At 41.3% G+C, this 21438-nt stretch overlaps 1 protein-coding gene across 3 annotated transcripts in view; it reads left to right on the top strand.

Annotated features, from left to right (window-relative positions):
* The window catches only part of hck (HCK proto-oncogene, Src family tyrosine kinase), a 28746-nt gene extending 7395 nt beyond the window's left edge, over nucleotides 1-21351 (top strand). Inside the window, exons 2-13 of one of the 3 annotated variants that reach the window (XM_088607577.1) lie at nucleotides 686-759; nucleotides 2178-2226; nucleotides 4983-5079; nucleotides 6393-6491; nucleotides 7501-7604; nucleotides 7909-8058; nucleotides 9346-9498; nucleotides 9725-9907; nucleotides 11178-11254; nucleotides 16911-17064; nucleotides 17428-17559; nucleotides 18690-21351. In XM_088607577.1, coding sequence (XP_088463703.1) covers nucleotides 694-759; nucleotides 2178-2226; nucleotides 4983-5079; nucleotides 6393-6491; nucleotides 7501-7604; nucleotides 7909-8058; nucleotides 9346-9498; nucleotides 9725-9907; nucleotides 11178-11254; nucleotides 16911-17064; nucleotides 17428-17559; nucleotides 18690-18892 — 1467 coding nt within the window. In that variant the 5' untranslated portion in view covers nucleotides 686-693 and the 3' untranslated portion in view covers nucleotides 18893-21351. Of the gene's footprint in view, nucleotides 1-685; nucleotides 817-2177; nucleotides 2227-4982; nucleotides 5080-6392; nucleotides 6492-7500; nucleotides 7609-7908; nucleotides 8059-9345; nucleotides 9499-9724; nucleotides 9908-11177; nucleotides 11255-16910; nucleotides 17065-17427; nucleotides 17560-18689 lie in introns of all 3 variants that reach the window. The other 2 variants (XM_088607575.1, XM_088607576.1) reach the window with 2 other exon arrangements.
* Nucleotides 21352-21438: the final 87 nt, after the last annotated feature.

Here is a 21438-nt window from a genome sequence, read left to right as displayed (position 1 = left end):
AAAATCCCATGGTAATAACTGATTTTATGTTTGTTTTTGTGTGACGGGGAAGTTTAGCTGCTGTCACAGCCTGGCATTCATCTTGACTCGTCTTAACGTTACAGATATGGCCGTGACTCAACACTGTCAAAGCAGTGGTTCTCAAGTAAAGCCTTTTAAAAATAGCCAGGCCAGTTTTTCTACTGCATTTGTCACTGTCACTTGCCACCCGCCGCATGTTGAAAGTGTTACATTTCGCACAATTTTTTGCACTTTGCGCAGTGCACTACACTCGGTCCTTTCTTGGGTGAGAATTACCATAAGTCTATGTTCAGTTCTCTTTCGAAAGGGCAATGAAAGTCCTGGGCGAGTTGCATGTGTCTCTTTCCCTTTTTGGCCAGCTGGTTGAAGCCCTGCCCTTGAGTCAGTGCCTTATTTAAATTGTTTCAGCTTGAAGGAGTTTTGCCCTGCAATGCCTTCCCCTTTCACAACATCCTGCTGCATCATCTTTTCTCCATGGGCAGGAAGTGGGCAGACTTTGCTGCTCAATCATTCAGGACTCCTGGTCAGCCTGTTAAACACGCATCGATCGCGTGAAACTGTGAATCAGTGAGCAAAAAGCAAAGCAATGTCCCGCTCCTCAATCGCCATCTCTGTGGGATTCTCGCTCATCTTTCCCGCCCTGTGTTTTTTGTTTGGATTTCAGGCAGGACAATGGGGTGTATAAAGTCGAAGGAGGAGCAGCAGGCCAGCAATGACAAGATCGTGAATAATGACTCAGTACGTAAAATCCAACAAGCTCATTATGTGAAAGATCCCACATCTGGTAGTAAGACAGTAAGTAGGAGTCTGTGTACAGATACTACTGGTGGAGGGTGGGCTGGGGAAATGATTGTGATGATGGCGAGGGGTGGGGGGTCAGTGGGTAATGAAGGGAGTGGGTGGGGAATGTGGGGGCTTTATGCTCTCGTTTTTTCTGTTTCAGTCTGTCTTTGGCACTTACCATATGGTAAATAAGTTTCTCTAATTACCAAACAGAAAGAGCTGAAAAATGTAAGATGCACTCAGCACTGTTCCTTGTGGGCACACAATTCTGCATCTGAACTTTCTGCAAAGTTTAAAAAATTAATGTTAGTGTTAACAGCGTTGACAATGTAAAAACAGAGCAGTCTGAACCATGGGCAGCTGTTCCAACTTTAGCCATAAAAATGCCCCTATATATTGGGAAAAGCAAAGCACCCTTTAATGCATTAAGGTATTTAATCACAACACAATTTATACACAATTTTATACAAAATAGAAAGCCAAATCAATCCAACAAAAAGAGCTTTTTTTCTCTGCGTCAGGGCCTGTCATGCCGTTTGGTGATTTTGTACAGATAACAGATGACTGCTGACGGGATGTGTCTTTAAAAGACGGCTAAATAGGAAGTAAAAGACAATGGAAAGATTGTTCTGCCGATTGGTAAACGGCACAATGAATTTCCCAGAATCCTTTAGCTTGAGCTTCACATGTTGAATGGGTTAAAATTAGTTCCCTCTTGTTTATTATGCCATAAGTAGGATTGCCCTTGCTGTGGCGCAACAGCTGATCCTGCAGACATTTCTTAGTTTTATTTCCGAGAAGGTCTTGCAATCGGAGAGAACAAGGAAGTGAGAGAGTCTTAAAGCACTTACATTTTCGGTGAGATGCCACCCTTAATCATGCAGTGCACTGAAATTCGTGCCTAAACGCGTTACTAAAATACACAAATGTTGCTGTCTTTTTACCACACACAGCTGAAATACAAATTCCATGGTACAAATTGGAGCAGTCTTAATGTGGGTTTAGAATTTTCATGATTTCACTTCCTGTACCCTCTGCCTGGGTGAAATCTGAACCAGCCAGTATTGCCAATGGGGCCACATGTGTCTGTAGATGTTTTCCTCCCGTCGGTCTGCTGTCTCACAGCAGATTTTAAAATCTGTAAAGGGCTGAACGTGTTGAGTGAATTGGGGCTCTTGTCCGTTTTAGAAGGCACTCCAGTTGAATCTGCGCTAAAGGCAAATTACCGATGCTTTCTCTTTCTGTGAACCAAAAGAAAAACGAGGAGGAAATGGCCACTTGCGGAAGATCAGATGTAAGGAATGTGGAAGCTGCTGGAAAGAAATGTGCAGATTCTTAAAAACTGCTTGTCCTTTGTCCTTCTTTTCTCATAGACCCAAAACAGCTCTTCAGCTTTGCCACCATCGCCAGGACACACAGATGGTAAGAGATACTGAACTGCAGACCAGCAGAACACTTTTCAAAATGGGAATTGCTATGTTTTTTTAACCTCAGTTAACGACTGATTGTGTTTTATTAATATTAGCCTTGATTGAATGGGTTCAACAGTGTAAACGCTGTGTACGGAGACATCTTGCATTTCCTACCAATCCTTAATGCCTCAATGTGCATCTTACTGTATGTAACACTGTTAAACCTTTTACATTTTACATGATTTACCAATAATTTTAGTAAAAGTATTTGCATGTTAACTAGTGCCAAGAACAGACACGCTGCATGCGGAAAGGAAGGAGATGCCGATACAATCCATTTAAATACCGTAAATGATCAATATGAGTAATGACTTCACTATGCAACGGCCACCTTGAAAATTTTAGTTTGGTGCTCAATTGAGAAATCAATTAAATGGCCATATACCGTTAAAAAAAGGAATAATTCAGCCTTTAGGAGATTGACCTTATGGATTTTTAATTTATTTCAATACCCACATACAGTAGCTAGAGAGCTACTTTTTTACCTCCTGTTCCTATGCACAAATAAATGCACAAGCTGATCATGAACTCTATAGGACTGATAACAATTGAACCTGAAATTCTGTACCTGTTTGCAGGAACTTGCCGAACAGGTTGCCCAGCTAATATAAAAGATTCATTTACCAAGGAATGAACCGTAAAAGAGGAAGCACCCCCTTACAGCAGAAGCTTACAGCTTGTAATGCAATGGGCTTTCCTCTATCGATCCTTTGTTTGTGCAGTACTGGATTTGGTTTTGTGCCCATCCAAGTCCATCATCTAAAATAAATAACTCAGGTCCTGAAAATTGTGCATGTCCAGGTGATCATCGGAAGTTGTTTTCCCTATTGGGATAGGAATGAAATTAGCACATGTTTACAGTGTTTTGGTTTCAATTTTACAGGAGAAAGATATTCTGAGACTTAATTCTCTTAAAAACTGATGCCCTTGGCCTACCTGTAGGTCGGCAATCAGCTACTGAATATTTGCACACGGGATTCAGAGTGATAAACTCCAGACGGGAAGGAACCATTGTACACTACTGATACTGAACAGCCGAGATACAGCACAGCTGTAGTACAAACAAAGATCTCAGCAGCAGACAGGTAAACCACATCAAGTGGGGTTAAATTCAGACTGCACCGTAAAAAGAAAGGAAAAACTCAGTGTTGTGGGTGCTGAGCCCAGCACAGGTTGGGTTTAAAAATACTCACGTCAACCCATGCCAAACGGGCACCCTGGTGATTCACAGCGCTGTTTCACGTAGTAAACTCTCAGAGGTGCTTGTGTAGGGTATGAACGACGAGCAAGCTCAGAATCCGCTTTCTGTCCTTCGATGGATGAGGGCAGGTATACTGGCGATAAACCCATCAAAACACAAGTCCTGATAGTGTTCTGGGGGCTAGTGTGGCTTGGGAAACAGTGAAGCCAAGGAGACCCTACGTCTGCATTATATCCATCCTCTTACTTTAGAACAAATGACAATTTCCAACTACACATACTGTATAAGCAATGTCTTTGTGGTATTATACAGCAGTGGGTGTTTCTTTTGAATCACTTAAGCAAGTACTATGATCAATTAAGTAAATTAAGACTGGAACTGAAAAGAGCAACACCACACACTAAAGCCGATCACTCCTCTTAAATGAAGAAAAGTCTTGTTTGGTTAAGGTCAGGTTCTAGAATCTGCCAGTCGTGGTTCTGCAGGGGCTTGGCTGTCCTATCTTCTGTACCGTTTATTTATGTATTGATTTGCTGAGGATTTACTGAGACTTTTCTTTATTCAGTTTTTTTTTTTACATTTTCCTTGTCTTCTATGCGAGCCCACTAGATGGAAGACTACATGATTGAGATATAAGAGGGCCAGGCCACACCCTGTGAGAGTTTCTAACAACCTTTCAGTCCAAAAATATGGAAGATTATATTCTCAGTTTAACACTTTTTTTGTAAAAGCTACCCCAGCCAGAGTTGTTCATTTGGCTAATGCTTGGTGTTGCAAGCTGCTCTAGAGCAGCTGACCACAGTTTTGGCAGGGCAGGCCTTTGACTAATAACAAATTAATGATACTCGCCAAGCTGCTGTTTGCGAAGTGTCTTTGAATCAGCATGGTGAGGGAGACGGCTTTAGTTTAAATATTGGATTAAAGGAAGATTGGAGAGAAGCGTTGGGGTGAAGTAATGTCTGTCATCAGTGTTTTCACAAATGTTTTTAAAAGTGAAAAGCTGGAAACCTCCTGAGAGTGGTTTACATGTCTGCTGCTGGGTTATTTGTTTGTACTATAGCTGTGCTGTATCTCGGCTGTTCAGTGTCAATAGTGTACAATGGTTCCTTCGCATATGGAGTTTATCACTCTGAATCCCATGTGCAAATATTCAGTAGCTGGTTGCTGACCTACAGGATGGCCAAGGTCATCAGTTTCTAAGAGGTTTTGGTGTCAAACTACTTTTCTCCTGTAAAACTGAAACCAGAACACAGTGTCTGTATATTTTCTTCTCTCTTTTTAACACTGAAGCAACAAGTAACTAGTTTCATTTCCAGTCTGCTAAAAGGTTGTCACTGAAACCTAACGGGGTTGTGGAACTTGCTATACGATGATCAGAGTACCGTGTCATGGTGCTTTCTTGTCTAGAGCCTTACCTGACTGCCCGTTTATTTCAGTTGGAATCCAACTGTCGATTCGAATATGTCCATTCGAACAAATCGATCTGAATATGTCCTGTGCTTCAGGTGCAGAATCGATCGTCATTACGCTGTACGACTATGAAGCAATCCACGATGGCGATCTTGGATTCAAGAAGGGAGAGAAGCTAAAGGTGTTACAAGAGTGAGTGTGTCCAAACACCAGTCTGTCTCTTTTTATATTCCTGGGTACCCTGGAGTGGATACATCTTTTGATTTTTATTTTCAACCCTTTCACTTCTAATATTATCATTACTGGATATATTAATAGGATTATTGTTGGTAGAATTTATTTAGCTGCTAGTCTGGTCTGAGGCAACTCATTCAAGGGTACTGCATTATGGAAAAACAATTCAAATTCATGGAAGCTGTGCAAAGCGCAGTCATTCACATAATGCAAATTAACAGCGCGGAAAATGCAATCAATGGGGCATCCGTCACATTAATTGCAATCAATGTGCAGTGAGACCTGATCACAGCACAGAGCAGGAGCAGCACCACCACTTGTAGGAATGAAGCAGGGCAAGATTGGTCTCCAAACAGGTAGGTTTCGAGCAGGAGCTAGGTGGAAGTCACGGAAGATCGAGTCTAGATTTAGGGAGTGAGTAGATGATCTAGTAGCAAAGCTCTGTGAAAAAATAGGACATTTATGGGTTTTCTAACACTCAACTTTTTGGTGTGGTTTTGTGTGGATATTTGATTGGTAAAATCTTTGCCTTCAGCTTTTAGAGAATCCTTTTACCTAATATGTTTCAAGTTTTCCTTTATTTATTTTGGAGAATTTTAATTCCTCTTTAGAATGTGAATTGTACCACCCTCTTACTGTATCAAAGTAAAGGGTTAACGGAGCTCAGATCAAAACTCAGTGCGTCTGAAACTGTACCAAACATGGCTCCTGGAGAGTAATAATTAGGTGCTGACTTCCTCTTTTCACCCACACTGCTGTTTTTTTCTGACAATTGCGTAAGGGTGATGTGAAGGCGCTTGGCGCTCTTTGATGCTCTGTTGTAAAGCAAGGTCATGGAGCTCCCAGCCACCAGGGGTGTGGATGTAGAAAGGGGAAAATGTGACAAAATACAGCAGGATCAGGATTGATAATCATATAACAATGACCTCTCAATGTCATTTTTATTTTCTGTATGCTGCGTTGTAACATCATTTGATTATTTTAAGTTGAATCAAGGGTGGACATCTTAACAATCTGTCCTAAAAGAACTTCCAGACATGAACAATGAAAAGGGTAAAGTGCCCGCTCTTTTAAGTCTTTAGTCTTTGGAGAGTTTTAAGTCTTTTTAAACAGTCTGGCCATTGCAAGAACCAGGAATGTAACCCAAGACACCATTCAATATTCCAGGGATTAAGGTGAGCAAACTGTGGGCTTTCTCTGTTGGAAGACTGGCTGAGTGGTAGTTGCTTATCCCCTGTCCCACTAGCCTGCCTGTCTGTGATGTATTCCAGGTCAGGTGAGTGGTGGTGTGCCAGGTCGGTCAGCACAGGAAAGGAAGGCTTCATTCCCAGTAATTATGTCGCCAAAGTCAACTCGTTGGAGACGGAGGAGTAAGTACTGTGTCGCCATGCTGGTACCTGTCAGGGACAGCCCCGAGCACAAGACATTTCTGTGATACGCAAGAGTTAGCAGGGGAAGCTGATTTAGAGAACATTACTGCAATCAATACATTTTCAGATTTAGTTCTTAGATGCAATGTGTTTTTTTTCCTTGTTGCCCGAGTGGTCTTATGCCATCAACGTGAATCAAACATCTGAACCAAAAACAACACTTCTGAACAGCCCTGAATAACTTGTAGGTTTTTAAGTGCCTAACAAAGCCATTACTGCTATTTCTAATTCTGTCAGGAGTGATGGCTTTGAAAGATTCTTGTGAGAAAGAAAACGAAAACTGCTTATCTGGGATATTTTTGCGATACTATGTTGATTGTTTTTGTTGGTGCTTTGTTCTGTTACCTAAAAAAAAATTGATGGAGCTGGATACTAAATTTAGATGCTGGCAAGATTCTCACCTTAGGAATTCTTATTGAGTGCGTGGATCCTACTAAGAATGGTACTGTCAAGGAGTGTGAACTTTAATCCATTTTATGTTTTTAGTGACGCGCCGGGAATTAACACACATCCAAATTGTCTGCAGATGGACTTGCTGGAAGATTCTGTGGTTTTATGCATTGTCCATGAGAGAGGTTCCTCACCCTGGTCCTGTGGGACACCCACATGTGCTGGGTTTCAGTTCAGCCAAACTCCTTATGTTCTTTAGTGGAACAAACAAATTGCTCGATTGGAACCTTTGGAAATCTAAGTGGACCAAAAAAAAAGTTGAAGAGCATAAATTACTTTTAAGACAACCTCCAATGATTAGGAACTGTAAACAACTGAAGAGTCTTAATTTTAATCCAACCATCGGGTCAGTTAAGTCTTCAATTGTGTAACGGAGAGCTCAGCTTGAGTGAAAAACAGTAATGGACCAAGGGTTCAGTACCAGGGGTGTTGTATGTATTTAAATAATAAGGTACGTTGTGTAGTGTTGTAAACCACAAGGGTTATTCTTGTTCCTTAGATGGTTCTTCAAAGGCGTCAGCCGCAAAGATGCAGAAAGAACTCTTCTTGCGTCAGGGAATCGAACTGGTTCCTTTATGATACGAGACAGCGAAACAACAAAAGGCAAGTCCTATTGTCATGCCACCAGCATGCCTGTGAACTAACTGTGTTTACAATGGAAATAAGATCTGGGGACTGTTACATGGTGAGATTTGCATCTGCTAGTCTATCTCTGGGAGGAACATGGATTCAAAGAAGGTTAATGGTTGTCATGCTGAATATACAACACTGCCGTTTTACTACGATTCATTATTAACTATCCATTTTTTTTTCTTAGAAAATACTTTTGAAGTACCAAGCAATTTTCAGAAATGTCTTCTTTTATGGGTCTGGTCCTTTCTTACATGCTGTGTTGCTTTACCTACAGGTAGCTATTCTCTGTCGGTCAGAGACTACGATTCGCAGTCCGGGGACACCGTGAAACATTATAAGATCCGGACACTAGATAATGGAGGATTTTACATCTCCCCAAGAATCACTTTCAGCACCTTACAAGACCTCGTCAACCACTACAAGAGTGAGTACTGTCTGACTTCGAACATCTGCTGTGATAACATCGGTGTCTCTGTCCAAGTTCTTATCTTAACAGAAGTGAAGGTTATCTATATTCAGCGGATGGTCTGTTACAAATGTTCCACATTTAGACTGTTTTTAAAAATCAGCCACTTTATCAACAGCTGAAAATTATGAAGTGTAGGATGAGGGTGGAGCCAGAGAGGAAGTTAACTTGATCTTTAAAAAGATTATTTAAGCGTCTTAAAAGTTTAACGGTTTCTGATTGAAACTGACATGTCTCTAGAGCGAAACTAAACCTTCCCACAGTGGATTTTAGTAAGTGCAATGGAAATTCTGATCATCCAGACCCTTCAGAAAAGCATTTAAAAAAGGGTAAATAACATTAGTCAAAAACGTTTTAGAGAACTGTCTTGTCTCCCACCTCTGTCTGTTTAACTGAACCAATCATGAAATCTACTGTGACTTGTGTAACTATAACCTGGACTGTATTGTCCACCCTGGTTGCATATTAACCACAAAGATCAGTCCAGGATCACAGCTTTAAGACCATAGTCCTTCCTTCACGTGTACTTCTGCATTTTAAAGAAACTCCTGTCACTGGTCCATTAATTGTCAGAGTAAATTAACTTTCAAAGCACGTTGACATTACAGAAGCAAACAGTAAGCTGCCATATGCACAGAAATTAAAAAGAAAGTGTTGGTGATTTTGTAGTAAAAGAATGTGTGTTGTAAATTAGAATGTTTGAGTTCTGCACTCCGATTAATCAGCATTTCTTGCTATGTGAACATCCAACAGCAGCACACAATTATCCTTTTGCATACTAGCTCTGAACCGTTTGGAAGAGGGCAGCTTCACCCTGGTAAATTTATGTCTCTAAAAAAAGTTAAAAAAGTGGCATTTATTCCCTTGTGGCATTTCCAAGTTGGTTTGCAGTAAAGAGACTACCTCAAACATAAAATGGAGAACTGCAAACCCAAATCGATGTATTCTGTTTCTTGTAGATCATTGCCCAAGTTCTGTACAGGCTGCAGGAGAAGTAAGCTAATAATATCCAGGAGCAAAAGTCCCTTTCTTGCTAGTATTGAAATGTTTGACACCTGTTATATTACAGTCCCAAAATGGCGCTCATGGGTTTGTACAGGATAGTGTCACATCTGCCTTAGTTTCGTATACTGTACGTCCCCTCATGCTCCAGGAAATCATCACCATCACCGCTACTTAAAGCAAGCAGATCTTTATCATGTCTGTGGGTCTTTAGGTTTTGGCTGATATGAAGTGTCTTGACAGAGCAAGGAGACGGTCTGTGTCAGTCCCTGACGGAGCCCTGCATCAACCCCAAACCACAGAAACCTTGGGAGAAGGATGCCTGGGAGATCCCCCGGGAGTCTCTGAAGCTGGATAAGAAGCTGGGAGCTGGTCAGTTTGGGGAGGTGTGGATGGGTAAGTCGCACATCTCTTTCACGTAGGTGATGCCAATGCCTGGCAGAGAGGAAACCACTGGGCCTCAGACCCCCAGCAGTTTGCTTTTTCCCTGGCAAAGTTTCTGTGTTCCTCTCTTCTGTACCCAATAGTTTACTGCGCCTGCACGTAAAACACCTATTGTGTGTATTCCTCTGGAGCTCTCTGTGAAGATTGTGAAGGCCTTACTGACTCTCTGTGCTTCCAGCCACCTACAACAAGCACACCAAGGTGGCTGTAAAGACCATGAAGCCTGGCAGCATGTCTGTGGAAGCCTTCCTGGCTGAAGCCAACCTCATGAAGACACTGCAACATGACAAACTGGTGAGGCTGAACGCTGTGGTCACCAAGGAGGAGCCCATCTACATCATTACAGAGTTCATGGAGAAAGGTAGGCAACTGTTCTGCTCAACACCAGACACCCCATATGGCAGCTGGCCAGATCATAGGAAATCTTGCTCACTGTGCAGCAATCACAGATTTGCTATTGAGCACTGGAAAGTGTTTTTCGTATTATAGTGCCTTGTGACGGCTATTTTTAGTTTCTTTTGAGATGATTATAAAATACTGTACTGATCCCCGGTGTTGTTTGGTAGTGGTGCCACCATACGTGGCTGGTATCTTTTATTTATTCATTATCTATGGCTTGCAGTATGTAAATAAAATGCCCTGAGGAGGGTGTGTTTTGTTGCACACTTGAAGTGAATTCAGCTATTAAAAAAAAAAACACCAGAAGTTTACTGCAGCATATTCACTCAGCTTTAGTTTACCTGCTTGTAAGATACATCCAGTATTGTGTATTCAATAGCATTTTATTTTCTAAAGAATCTGTTGATCCGTAGTCTTCCTTAACTGTTCTCCCATTCAACCCTATTCTTACTTGCAGAACCTGTGTGCACGATGGGGGCATTTTGTAATGTGGGAAGTGTGGTAGAGGCTCTCTATCACAGTGCAAAGATAGCAGCTCTGAAGCCTAATCAAGGCCTGACAAATCACTACATTTTGCAATGATAACTGCATTGTAGCGGTGCCATTCAGGCTACTGACTTGATCAGTTTGTGGTTTGCAATTACAAAAAATGTCACTCATAAGAGAAATAAGAGATGTACATGGTCAAACTTCTGCTCCTACTTCTGCTCCTTGATCTAAACTTCTAACTACCTTTGAGCAAAAGCTACATTAATAAATTGCATAACAGTTGTGGATAGAGTACCCTATGTAGCATAATTACCTTCTCCATAAAAGACTGTTTTCTGCAAGAAAGATGATTTTTCAACCCCTAAAAATACTTCAGCTCAAATCTGACAAGTGTCTTAATGGGTCTGCAGCTATTTTGTGAGGCCTGTAAATATGTTGTGGACAGTCTCAGATGCCTAATGACCACAGTCTTCCTGGCCTTGTCAGCAGTCTGATGTTTATGAGGGGTTTTTTTTGTGCGTTTGTGGTTGCAGCTTAGAAAATGAAGAGAGGCAGTGAAGCACCATGACAACAAACCAGCAAATTACAGATAAGAATGCGTGAAAGCAGAGATATCACCATGATGGCATTCTTGGCATTCTCCACATTAGTGGTTGTCCTGGAGTTTTTGAATTCCTTTCTTTCTGATGGCTTTCAAAGGCTGTTCTCGGCCTGCTGACTGTGTGTGTTTCCTGACTCTGTAGGCAGCCTACTAGACTTCCTGAAAAGTGACGAAGGCAACAGGTTGCAGCTTCCGAAGCTCATTGACTTCACGGCACAGGTGAGTGCTTCCTCTTCTTCAGTGTGTTCCTGGAAGGGAGCATGGTGGACCAGAATCAAAGCCTTTGACCCTAGTGCCAAAGCTAGGCCCTTTTTTCCTTTCATGCATTTATTTTAGGTGCACTTTTTTTTTTTTGCTAAAGATCTGAATTGTTCACAAGTGTATTGAATTCTCTGCTCTTCTGGAGAGTATGAGCTAAATACTGGTTTAGAGCTCTACACTTTGATCAAGCCAAACATGAATGGTACACCATGCTAGACAATGTCAACAGTATTATTTGTAAAGAATAAGCAAGTGTTTCCTCTATGTGCGCTTACATTTTAATATTCAAATCTCCTTACTTTTATAACAGCCCAGTTGTATTGCATCTGAATAGCCATGCCCCATGCTGCTTCTTCATTCACCCCCCGGCCCCCTGAATGAACCCAGGGTGAATTCTGGTGCACGTGCTTGTTTTGCAATGGTAACTGGCCGATGTAGCATGAAAGTCTGACCGGGGGGCAGAAAGTATTTTTCTTTTTTTTCTAATGAGACGCAATGAGTTAAATCTAGGCTACGAATGGGTTAACATTCTGTTTATCCACACCTTTGAATTAATAACAACATCCTACAGTTTTGGCATTTGTTTTATAATCACCCACAGATCCATCTACAGCATTTGACTATACTGGTGCGTGTGTTTTGCATTGCAATCTGAGGTATGTTTATTTTGTCCGCTGTGATGTACAACTCTGCATTTTTTTCAAATACTCATTTGTATATGAGTTTTACAAACACCAGATCCCATGCATAGGCTTTGTTACAAAAGGGTGCACTCACCTCTTTGGACAGCTTTGTTGGATGATTTGTCAAATTTAGTGGTGTGCCCTGTCTCACCATTTCCTCTTACACAAAGATCCCAAAATCCTTGGACACTGAGAAGCTGCGGTTTGTGGGCTTTGTCTGTGAATACTGGGAACTGGCATCTGAGATGGGTCAAATGTCGTTGAAAAAGGAGAACAAGGATGGAAGCACGTGCTTCTCGCCACAGATTACACGATGCAGACAGGGGTAATAATGCAAAAGGCAAGCCAGGAAGGCAGAAATAAAGTCGGGGGGCGGCTCTAAAAATACTCCGAATTGATCTCTTGCATGATGTTGATCTGTGCTGAGAAAGGAGAAGAGGAAGCTCAAAAAAGGGGAACTTTCATCATTTGCGATCCCTGAGCTGTCTGCAGAGTGACACTGGGAATCGCTAAACCCCAGCAGCTGTGCTCAGCCATTTTCCAGCGAGTGGGATTTCCCGTTTCTAATTTAAGGGCATCTCTTGGCACTTCCTGTTCTTGTGAAAGTGGTTTTGCTGGTTGCTTGAAAAAGTACGCGTTTCATTTTTTTTGGCTCCGGAATAGTTTAGTAGTTGTATTATATCCTAGTGAATGCGAAAGAGGGATGAGTTTACTAGAGGTTGTTGGCAGTAACTCGCTTGGCTGAAAGAAGTGCATCTTGACAGTAAGAATGAGGCTGAGTGAACCTCCCTCTCTCAGTTTCAGAAGGAATGAGCCAGGGAGCTGCTCCAGGGGTGAAGTAGGGGTTGTGGGTGGGGTGCCAGAGAAATGTGCAGAGGGATGTCCAGTAGGCCAGATAGCATATACTGTACGTAGAAGAGTGGGAGTAAGAGGGATTAGGTTCATCCCAAGCATCTGTTATATTCTTCTATTTTCTTTTAAAACTTCACATAGTTTTAAAACTGGTTTACTCTGCTTTGAAGCCCAATGGCCAAATCTGGGTAGTCTATTTCAATATGAAAAATGTGAATTGTGCTCTAGTAGCAGATTTGTGTGCTGGTGCAAGATTTGATGTAAAGTAAGGACGTTGTTCTCCGCAATACAAAACGGCAAAATAACAAAACACCAGAAACAACAAGAGCTAAACAGCAAATAAAAGATGAGAGACTAGACCCATGTGTTTTCAAGATTCACCATCTATATGGTGAAAGCTCTGTTTCTGCTAGTTTGATAGAAAAACCAGTTGGTGACAGAAGATCAGGTACTCAAAGCATTACAGAACTGGATGCATGTTAAATTTCAAATATGTAAATTTGAAGGTTGTTTGTGTGTTTCCAAGTATGGGACAGCAGTAAAACAGAAATACAGAGAACAATTACTGGGTCTGTCTGTGGTCTGGAGTCGCATACCAGCTCATAATTACTTAATTGAAGTAATTATTAGCACTTTTTAAAGGCCTCCAGCTTTTATTGTTTTAACAAGAAGTAAAAAAAACAGTACTGAGGAGTGGAGCTGTGCACCTGTAAAGAAAGTTTTGTGTTTATTTTATATTATATGTTGGATCAATTGTTTGGCGGAGCGGTGGCTCTGTGGCTCAGGAGCTGGGCCTGTGGCTGGAAGGTTGCTGGTTAGTATCCTGCAGCTGGCAGAGGAATCCTACTCCGTTGGACCCCTAAACAAGACCCTTAACCTCAACTGCTCCAGGGGCGCCGTATAAATGGCTGACCCTGTGCTCTGACCCCAAGCTTCTGTCCCTGTCTATGGGTCTCATTGAGAGCAAGTTGGGGTATGCGAAAAGACAAATTCCTAATACAAGAAATTGTATATGGCTAATAAAGTGATCATCTTCTTGTTTCACAATTGTAAGTACAATAGCACTAGATAATAGTGAGAGTCATAATAAATTAAAAAACCATGTTACTTTTTTGAATGATTTATCATTTTAGGAAGGGGAAGTAATGTGTAACTAATGACAAAAATGTGCTTCATGCTTGCTTGTAATACATTTACATTTAATTACAATTGTAAAACCGCTGTAGGCTGAATACAGTGTTGTACTGTATGTTACAGATAACTGCAAATGTTAAAAAGTAATCAACCTACAAGATGCTTATCTGTGCTGATTCCTTTTGCACCAGGTTATTTCCCCACAGAAATGATACCTTAGAGTAGAAATGACTCCGTAGTCCGTTTGTATGGTTAATGCTGAAGGTATTGTTTTGTGCCCAGAAATGAAGATATACACTATGGCTGGAGAATCATGGGTTCAGACCTAGGCTTTGCAACGTGTGATAGCTGATGGCAGAGGAAGAACAAGAGAAGGAGAATGGGTGGGGTTTGGCTCTACTCTCAGCTGGGACACATGTGGCTGGTGTCCCACTGCACAAGGGGTGGAGCTGTACTGTACTGGTAACGTTCTGGATTCACTGTACAAAAAGAAGCAGTTGGTAGGTCCATTGAGTTTGCACTAGATTACAGTGGCGAGATGAGTGGAAGAGCAAGGCAAAGCCCAGCTGGAATGTGCTGTCAAAGGTGTGCACTTCTGACACTGAGAATCACGCTAAAAAGGTGAATTATTTTTGATTGAGAAGTCAAATCGAGTGTGCATACACTCAGTGTAAAAATACATTCAGTGTAAAAATACGTTCAAAGATGGCAAGAGATAGGTGGTTTCAGATACGTGTATTTGCGTAGACGCATTACTTTTTTGGTTGCTTTCGGCTAGAGAAACCACCGTCTAAGAAACTTTAATTTTAAATGCAGGCTCGTGACAGCAGACTGCCTGCGACGATTTTAAGCAATGCCAAAGTCGCATTTTTTTTGCAACCCCCGAATGAGGAAATCGAAGCGGGCCAGCTGGGGATGCTGAGAAACCCAGAGGCCGGGCCTGTCAGCTCTGAGTCGTGCTGACGAGTGAAATATGCCGCGTGGTGTCTGACAGCATTAGTTCGGATGCAAATCATTTGCAACCCAGAGCAGGAGTTTCCACACCCTCTGAATGTGCATGCCTTTTTAAAACCTGTCTAAAATCACATCATCCATCATGACGGCTTTTAGAGGAAAATTACGGGTGTTTTTAAACGTACTTTTCCAAGGTTATGTGATAATCAGTATTATCCTGTGCCATAGGTACTCATTTTATAATAATATGTACGTATTATTTAAAAGAACTACTGTTCTTTTAAATTTTCTCCATTCATTGGAAGTTTCATTTCACACCTCTCTGCACCCATTCTGACTTCACACCTCTTGATTGGCCTCTCTTTCTGTCCCCTGCTCCCGCCTCTCACTCCTCCTCCCTCCCAACCTTTGTTCTCCCACTACTTTACCTTTGCCTACTGCCCTGTCTCTCTCACACCTGAAGAAGGCTCCACGGCCGAAACGTTGTGTTCTCTTTCTTCTTTTTTTCAGCATGGAATAAACCTATTACTTGTTCCTTTGCAGCCCACGCATGCTGACGCAGCTACCCACCTGAACTAATATGTACGTATAGGTTAGAGTGGACATCTGCATCAGCTTGTGAGCTATAAAAGTGTGGAACTTGTTCTTATACGGTATACAGTATGTATTCTGTCTGTTATAAAGGTAACTTTCTAAGTCATGTTCATAACCAGGGGTCTGGAACTGCTAGGGGATCCTCATTAACTGGCTTGGGAGGTCCCCAGAAATGAATCCATCGGTTGGTATAATTGACTCTTTCCCACAGATCTTTCTGCTCTGAGCAGTTAAGGGAACGTCTGTTGATGTACATTTCTACTTGAATATTTTAGAAGAGATGGCGCCATGGTTTATAAGTAGTGTGGATTGGGTGGTTCCATCTGGAGTCTGTATTTAGGGGGATTTCTTTTAAAGGAGAGCACAGGAGGCCAGTCCAGAACATGGTGTCTTCGTAAAGCACACCATGGGCAAATGTACAGCTTGCATCAGATTCTGTACTGATTACTTAAGCCTTCAGACTGGGACTGCAGGTTCGGTTTCATGGCAGAGTATGCTTTGTACTGAGCCCCACCCCACCCCTGCCGTTATCTGTGCTTAATAATTGCTGGGTAATGAGAAACCAGAAATGTCTGGTGAAGTTACTGCAGCACTGGAGCAGAGAGCATAAGGGGGAAGTTGTCTCACTGATAACAGTGTAAACGCTGAAAGATGGCAGCTGGTTTTTTTTTTTGTACTTTCCACTTCTGTACTTGTACTTTTTAACCTCCCTTCCTCACGAAACGTGGTCTTGATGGGGAAGGAAAAATATGTGGCTTTTGACTCTGCCAGATCTAAAACGAAATTTCTTTCAGATTAATTATATCTGATGTGAGAACTCAATTAAGCAGATTGTGAGTTGAAAAAAGCAATGAGGAAGCTGACAAATAAAAGGAACAAGAATTTTAATTAAAAATAAACAGTACCCAGAACAAACGGTGCATATCGATGTATATCATGATCTATCATTATAATGCACTACTTTTTTCCCCACAACCAGCATATATTTTAATTAACCTGATTAAATTAATTGTTCATTGGTTGCCGGTGTTAATGACAGGAATGAGCTACAACAGAAGTTACAATTGGACCAATTCATTTCTGTGGAAGTGTTTTTGACATAGGATTTACTATTTGCTGAGCAGTACCTGGATTGTGAAGACATTCCTCTGTTTTTTATTAGCTTTTTTATTTCTGTGTGCATTCTTTTTATGTGTTTTTTTTGTGGTGTGTTGGTCTGATTTGGATTTTTTTTTGGGGTTGGTCAAAGGTACAGTCAAATCATTGTAAACATGTGGTGAGGGTATGCATATCTCAGGAAAGGAAAGGAAATACATGCTAGAAGCAAGGTGCTTCATGTGCAAAGGACGAAAATACACCACAAATGGGTGACTCATGCTCTTGGTGCTGTTTTCCAGATTGCAGAGGGTATGGCGTACATAGAGCAGAGGAATTACATCCACAGAGATCTCAGAGCAGCCAACATTTTGGTGAATAAAAACCTGGTCTGCAAGATAGCTGACTTTGGTCTGGCTCGCATCATTGAAGACAACGAGTACACCGCAAGAGAGGGTGAGCTAGACTGGCAACTGCTGTAGCATTCATATTCCCTGTAAAATCTGTCATTGGGTCCTTTGTATTATAGTTTTATCTTAAACTTTTTACGGGATTTGCTGTCCCGGTTCATTAAATTTATTGTAGATTTCATGTATTCCTTGCTTGCTCGTGGATAGTAATAACAGTAACAGTAATATTGCAGCAGGCCCAAGAAACAAAAGTGGTCAAAGCTGCCTCTGTAAGTGACAAGCATGATGTGGTTTTCAATTTTTGTGTCCGGGTGCTAAGCCTACTGTGCCACTTGAGAGAAAAGCTGAAGGGTGCAGCTCAACAGGCATTGAAAACATATGAACTGGACTCTTATTTATCTATGCTTAGGTGCAAAGTTTCCAATAAAATGGACAGCTCCTGAAGCCATCAACTATGGTTCCTTCACAATCAAATCAGACGTCTGGTCCTTTGGGATCCTCTTGACAGAAATCATTAGCTACGGAAGGACTCCCTACCCAGGTGGGTGTGGTGCTTGGTTGTATGAGTGTGTGATGTGAGTATTCAGTGCAACTGACGTTCTGAACTGTCCGGAGGGACAGTTCTAAGGAGGGACCTAAGGATCTGCGCCTGTGGCTGGAAGGTTGCCGGTTCAAATCCCGCAGCCGGCAGAGAAATCCTACTCCATTGGGCGCCTGAGCAAGCCCCTTAACCCCAACTGCTCCAGGGGTGCTGTACAATGGCTGACCCTGCGCTCTGACCCCAGGCTCTCTCCCTGTCTGTGTGTCTCATTGAGAGCAAACTGTGGTATGCGAAAAGACTAATTCCTAATGCAAGAAATTGTATAGGGCTAATAAAGTGATGTTATGTTATTTTGTAGCATAGAACACGCAATGTTACTGATGTCAGCTTTCACACCAAATGTACTTTAATTCAGCAGTGGCCAGAGCTCTGGACTTGTAACTGGAAAGTTGTAGGTTCAAATCCCAGGTGGTGCACTGCTGTTGTACCCTTGAGTCAAGTGTTTCACTCATGTTGTCAGTAATTACCCAGCTGTGGTCTGGATAAAAGCAACTGCCAAACAATCACATTCACTTTAATAATAACCTCTATTCTTAGAGGAACTTACAAGCATTCCTCAAGCCAGAGACGCAGAATGCTGCTGAATGCATTCAGCACACTTAAGAGAATGCACTGTAACTGATAGAACAGTTAACTTAAAGAAAATGGCTGGGGCATAAAGATCAGACGGGTCAGAAAGCAGGGTACTGTATTTCTGTTTCTGTTGAGGTCAGCTGTTGGTTTTGATGTGGCAATAAAGGCAAATGTTGCCAGGCAACTAACAGGAAGCAAAAAGAAAAACAGAAACTTTTTTCCTCTTATTTGTTTTTCTTTAAGGACTGCAGAAGCCATTGAAAGGTGACACTTTAAGTGTCCGCGTGTTAATGAAAAGTACATACGATGTAAAACGTTCGGATTTCCTGTGAAATGCACTTGACTCAACAATTTACTCCTGGGCTACTCAGATAGGTTGAGATTTTCTCTTGTCTGAGAGGCGTGTATGCTGCTGTTTTTGTGTTTCCGTCTAGCTGTCAGTATTCGCGAGCCCAAACGCAGTGTCTCCTTTGTCTCCCCTCTACCCCGTCTCGCAGGGATGTCGAACCCCGAGGTGATACGATCCCTGGAGAGGGGGTACCGCATGCCTCGCACGGAGAGCTGTCCCGAGGAGCTCTATGACATCATGATCAAGTGCTGGAAGAACAAACCAGAGGAGAGGCCCACCTTCGAGTACCTGCAGAGTGTCCTGGAGGACTTCTACACAGCCACAGAGAGCCAGTACCAGCGGCAGCCTTGAGGACACAGAACGTGGAGCAGCACTGCGTGAAGAACCACATCTCTGCTCGCTCTTGATTGGGTCCCACAGCGCACTATGAATTTGCCAGCTCCAGGCAAAAACAAAAATGTGATTCAGACTAGTCTTCTATATTTGCTCTCCTGTCCATTGTTTCTGTTTTTATCTTTCTTACCAATCATTCACAACATCTGGAGGAGCCTTCACAGAGAAGAATGCCGCTGAATGGATTTCTGTCCCAAGCCCCTGCAGACTCATCTTGGTCCTGAGACAGCAGTTTTAACATGTGGGATAGTGAACGTGCCTTAATATATCTGTCGTTCTCTCAAAGCGCTCACAGTACTGTTTACTTCCAGATAAGGAATTAAAATTAAGGTAATTTAATGTGCATTACTATATTTAGCTTTAGATACTAAAGGAAACTTTGGTATGTTTGTGTTCATTAACTTTCTCTTTTTTTCCATAAACATATTTAGTTGTAGAACTCATGGTACTTTAAAAAAAGTCCTTATTTTCAAGTGCTTCTAATAGGATTTCAGGTGTACATTTTTTTATGTAGTGTGTGTGAAAAAGACATTGTTAAAATATACATTCCTACTGCATGTGAAAATTTTTAAAAAGCATTTCATGTAAAATGTGGCACTCCCTGTTTACGGAACGTAACCCTCATTTTCATTTTGCAAATCTTTCAGTTGTCTTATTTCACTTGCGTAGTTACATTGTTTGCAGGACCCACTGAAGAGTTGCAGAGAAGAGCACTTCAGAATCATGACTGGATTTCACAATGCATCTGAGACTGCATGACCCTTTTTCACAGTCCAGCTCTGTTCCATGTAGAAATATCAGCCGTGCAAGTTGTCTCACTCATGAGTGCCACAAATTCAGGTCACCGGTATTAAAACATGTATGTTTACTAGACAGTCCAATCAGGTGTAGCTTTGAGGAAATGCTGAGATCTGAGGTTTTATACAGTATATAGCCTATATTAGGCTTTTTATAGGACACAACCCTTCTGTTAAGTTTAGTAACCACACATGCGTCACACTTGGGTTAACAAATCGATACTGTACTGGGTCTCAGTAAAGAGGTAGGCCTTTGAGTTCATTTCCCATTACCAAAAAATTGTGAGTAGTTGTTTTATGAAATAGGAAACCACAAGTTACCAGCAGAGGGCGAACTTCACATCACTCTGCCCCCTGAGACCACTCTACGCTGTAACTTATTCATGTGGCATCCACTGATTTACCAATCGCTCCCTTCGATTCAGGGTTGGGGGGAGCTGGCACCTATCACGTGCCATTTCTTTTGTGATTGTGTTTGTGTGGTCATCATTGTTCTAAAGTTAAAGCACAGACAATATCTTTGAAAGGTTTTTAGCCTTTTAACACTGAACCAAAGCAAAAAGCCTTTTGATTTCAGAATTGTTTTCAAGACGTCTAATTCTCCTATTGCTGGAAGACAATAATAATTTGTATTACCTTGAAGCATCCTGAGTTTATTTCAAACTTTTCCATATTGACAACATTGCCACACAAAATATTTCTGAATTTATGATTCATTAAATGACTCCCTTAAAAAGTGATTGCATGTTTTGCATTTCTTTTAAGCTAGTATTTGTTTCAAATTCAGTCATTTTTCTGTATCCGTCATGAGTAAGCTGGGAGGTGTAAAATATGCAATATATTTGTGTATACCCAAAGTTTTGCATTTTAATTTATTTTGCACGGGTTTTGTTTTCATTTTTTGCTTTCCTGCTGTATGAGAAATGTGTACCGTCGAAGAGAGTGGGGCTTAACAAATAGCCCTAAGGAGGTGTCGTTTGTTATTATAAATACAATTTTAAAATGATGTATTTAAATTTAGTTGTTTGAATTCTTTAAACATAAATCTTGTAATTGCTTCGTTATCATGTAAATGGCTATTTAACGCGTTCTGCTTTTGATAATGTTCACTGTTACTGTTCACACTTAATTTTGCAGATGTCAAATTAAAAAAAACAACGGAAAAACAGTTGTGTTGCTGTGATGTACCATGATGATACAAGTGATTTTGAACTAATCTGGCTTTTACAAGAAAAACACGGGGGTCCGTTTTTCTCTTCACTCTTGACTTCGTTTCAAGCTTCAGAATCAATTGTTTCAACTCAATCAGGTTCCTTCTGAAAAACCAGCCTGGTAGAGTGTTGGCAACATGCTTTGATCAGGAGCAGTAGTGCTCTTTCTGTGCTACTCTTAACTTGGCCAGTTTGGCAGTTCTTGCTAAGCCTCTGAATCAAAAGTAGTCAAAAATCAAATGTTCAGCTAAACTTGAAGACTATTTGTAATCCTAACTCGTACATGGCACAAATCAAGCTTAATTTATATTCCATTTCAGCAGCAGGTTACATAAAGTAAAAATCTGAAAATTTAAAGCAGATTTACAGCAGACACATTTAAAATACTGAATAAAGCTGATAATTTCAATGTTTGTGACTACTGTGGAGTTATTTTGGTACTTTTTGAACACGGTGTTTTAAGGCAAGGTTTTTGATACATGTTCTAAAAGTGCCA

The sequence above is a fragment of the Lepisosteus platostomus genome, chromosome 15 (assembly GCF_059453375.1).
Source record: "Lepisosteus platostomus isolate fLepPlt1 chromosome 15, fLepPlt1.hap1, whole genome shotgun sequence".
Lineage (NCBI taxonomy): Eukaryota > Metazoa > Chordata > Actinopteri > Semionotiformes > Lepisosteidae > Lepisosteus > Lepisosteus platostomus.
This window is presented reverse-complemented; position numbering and strand designations above follow the sequence as displayed.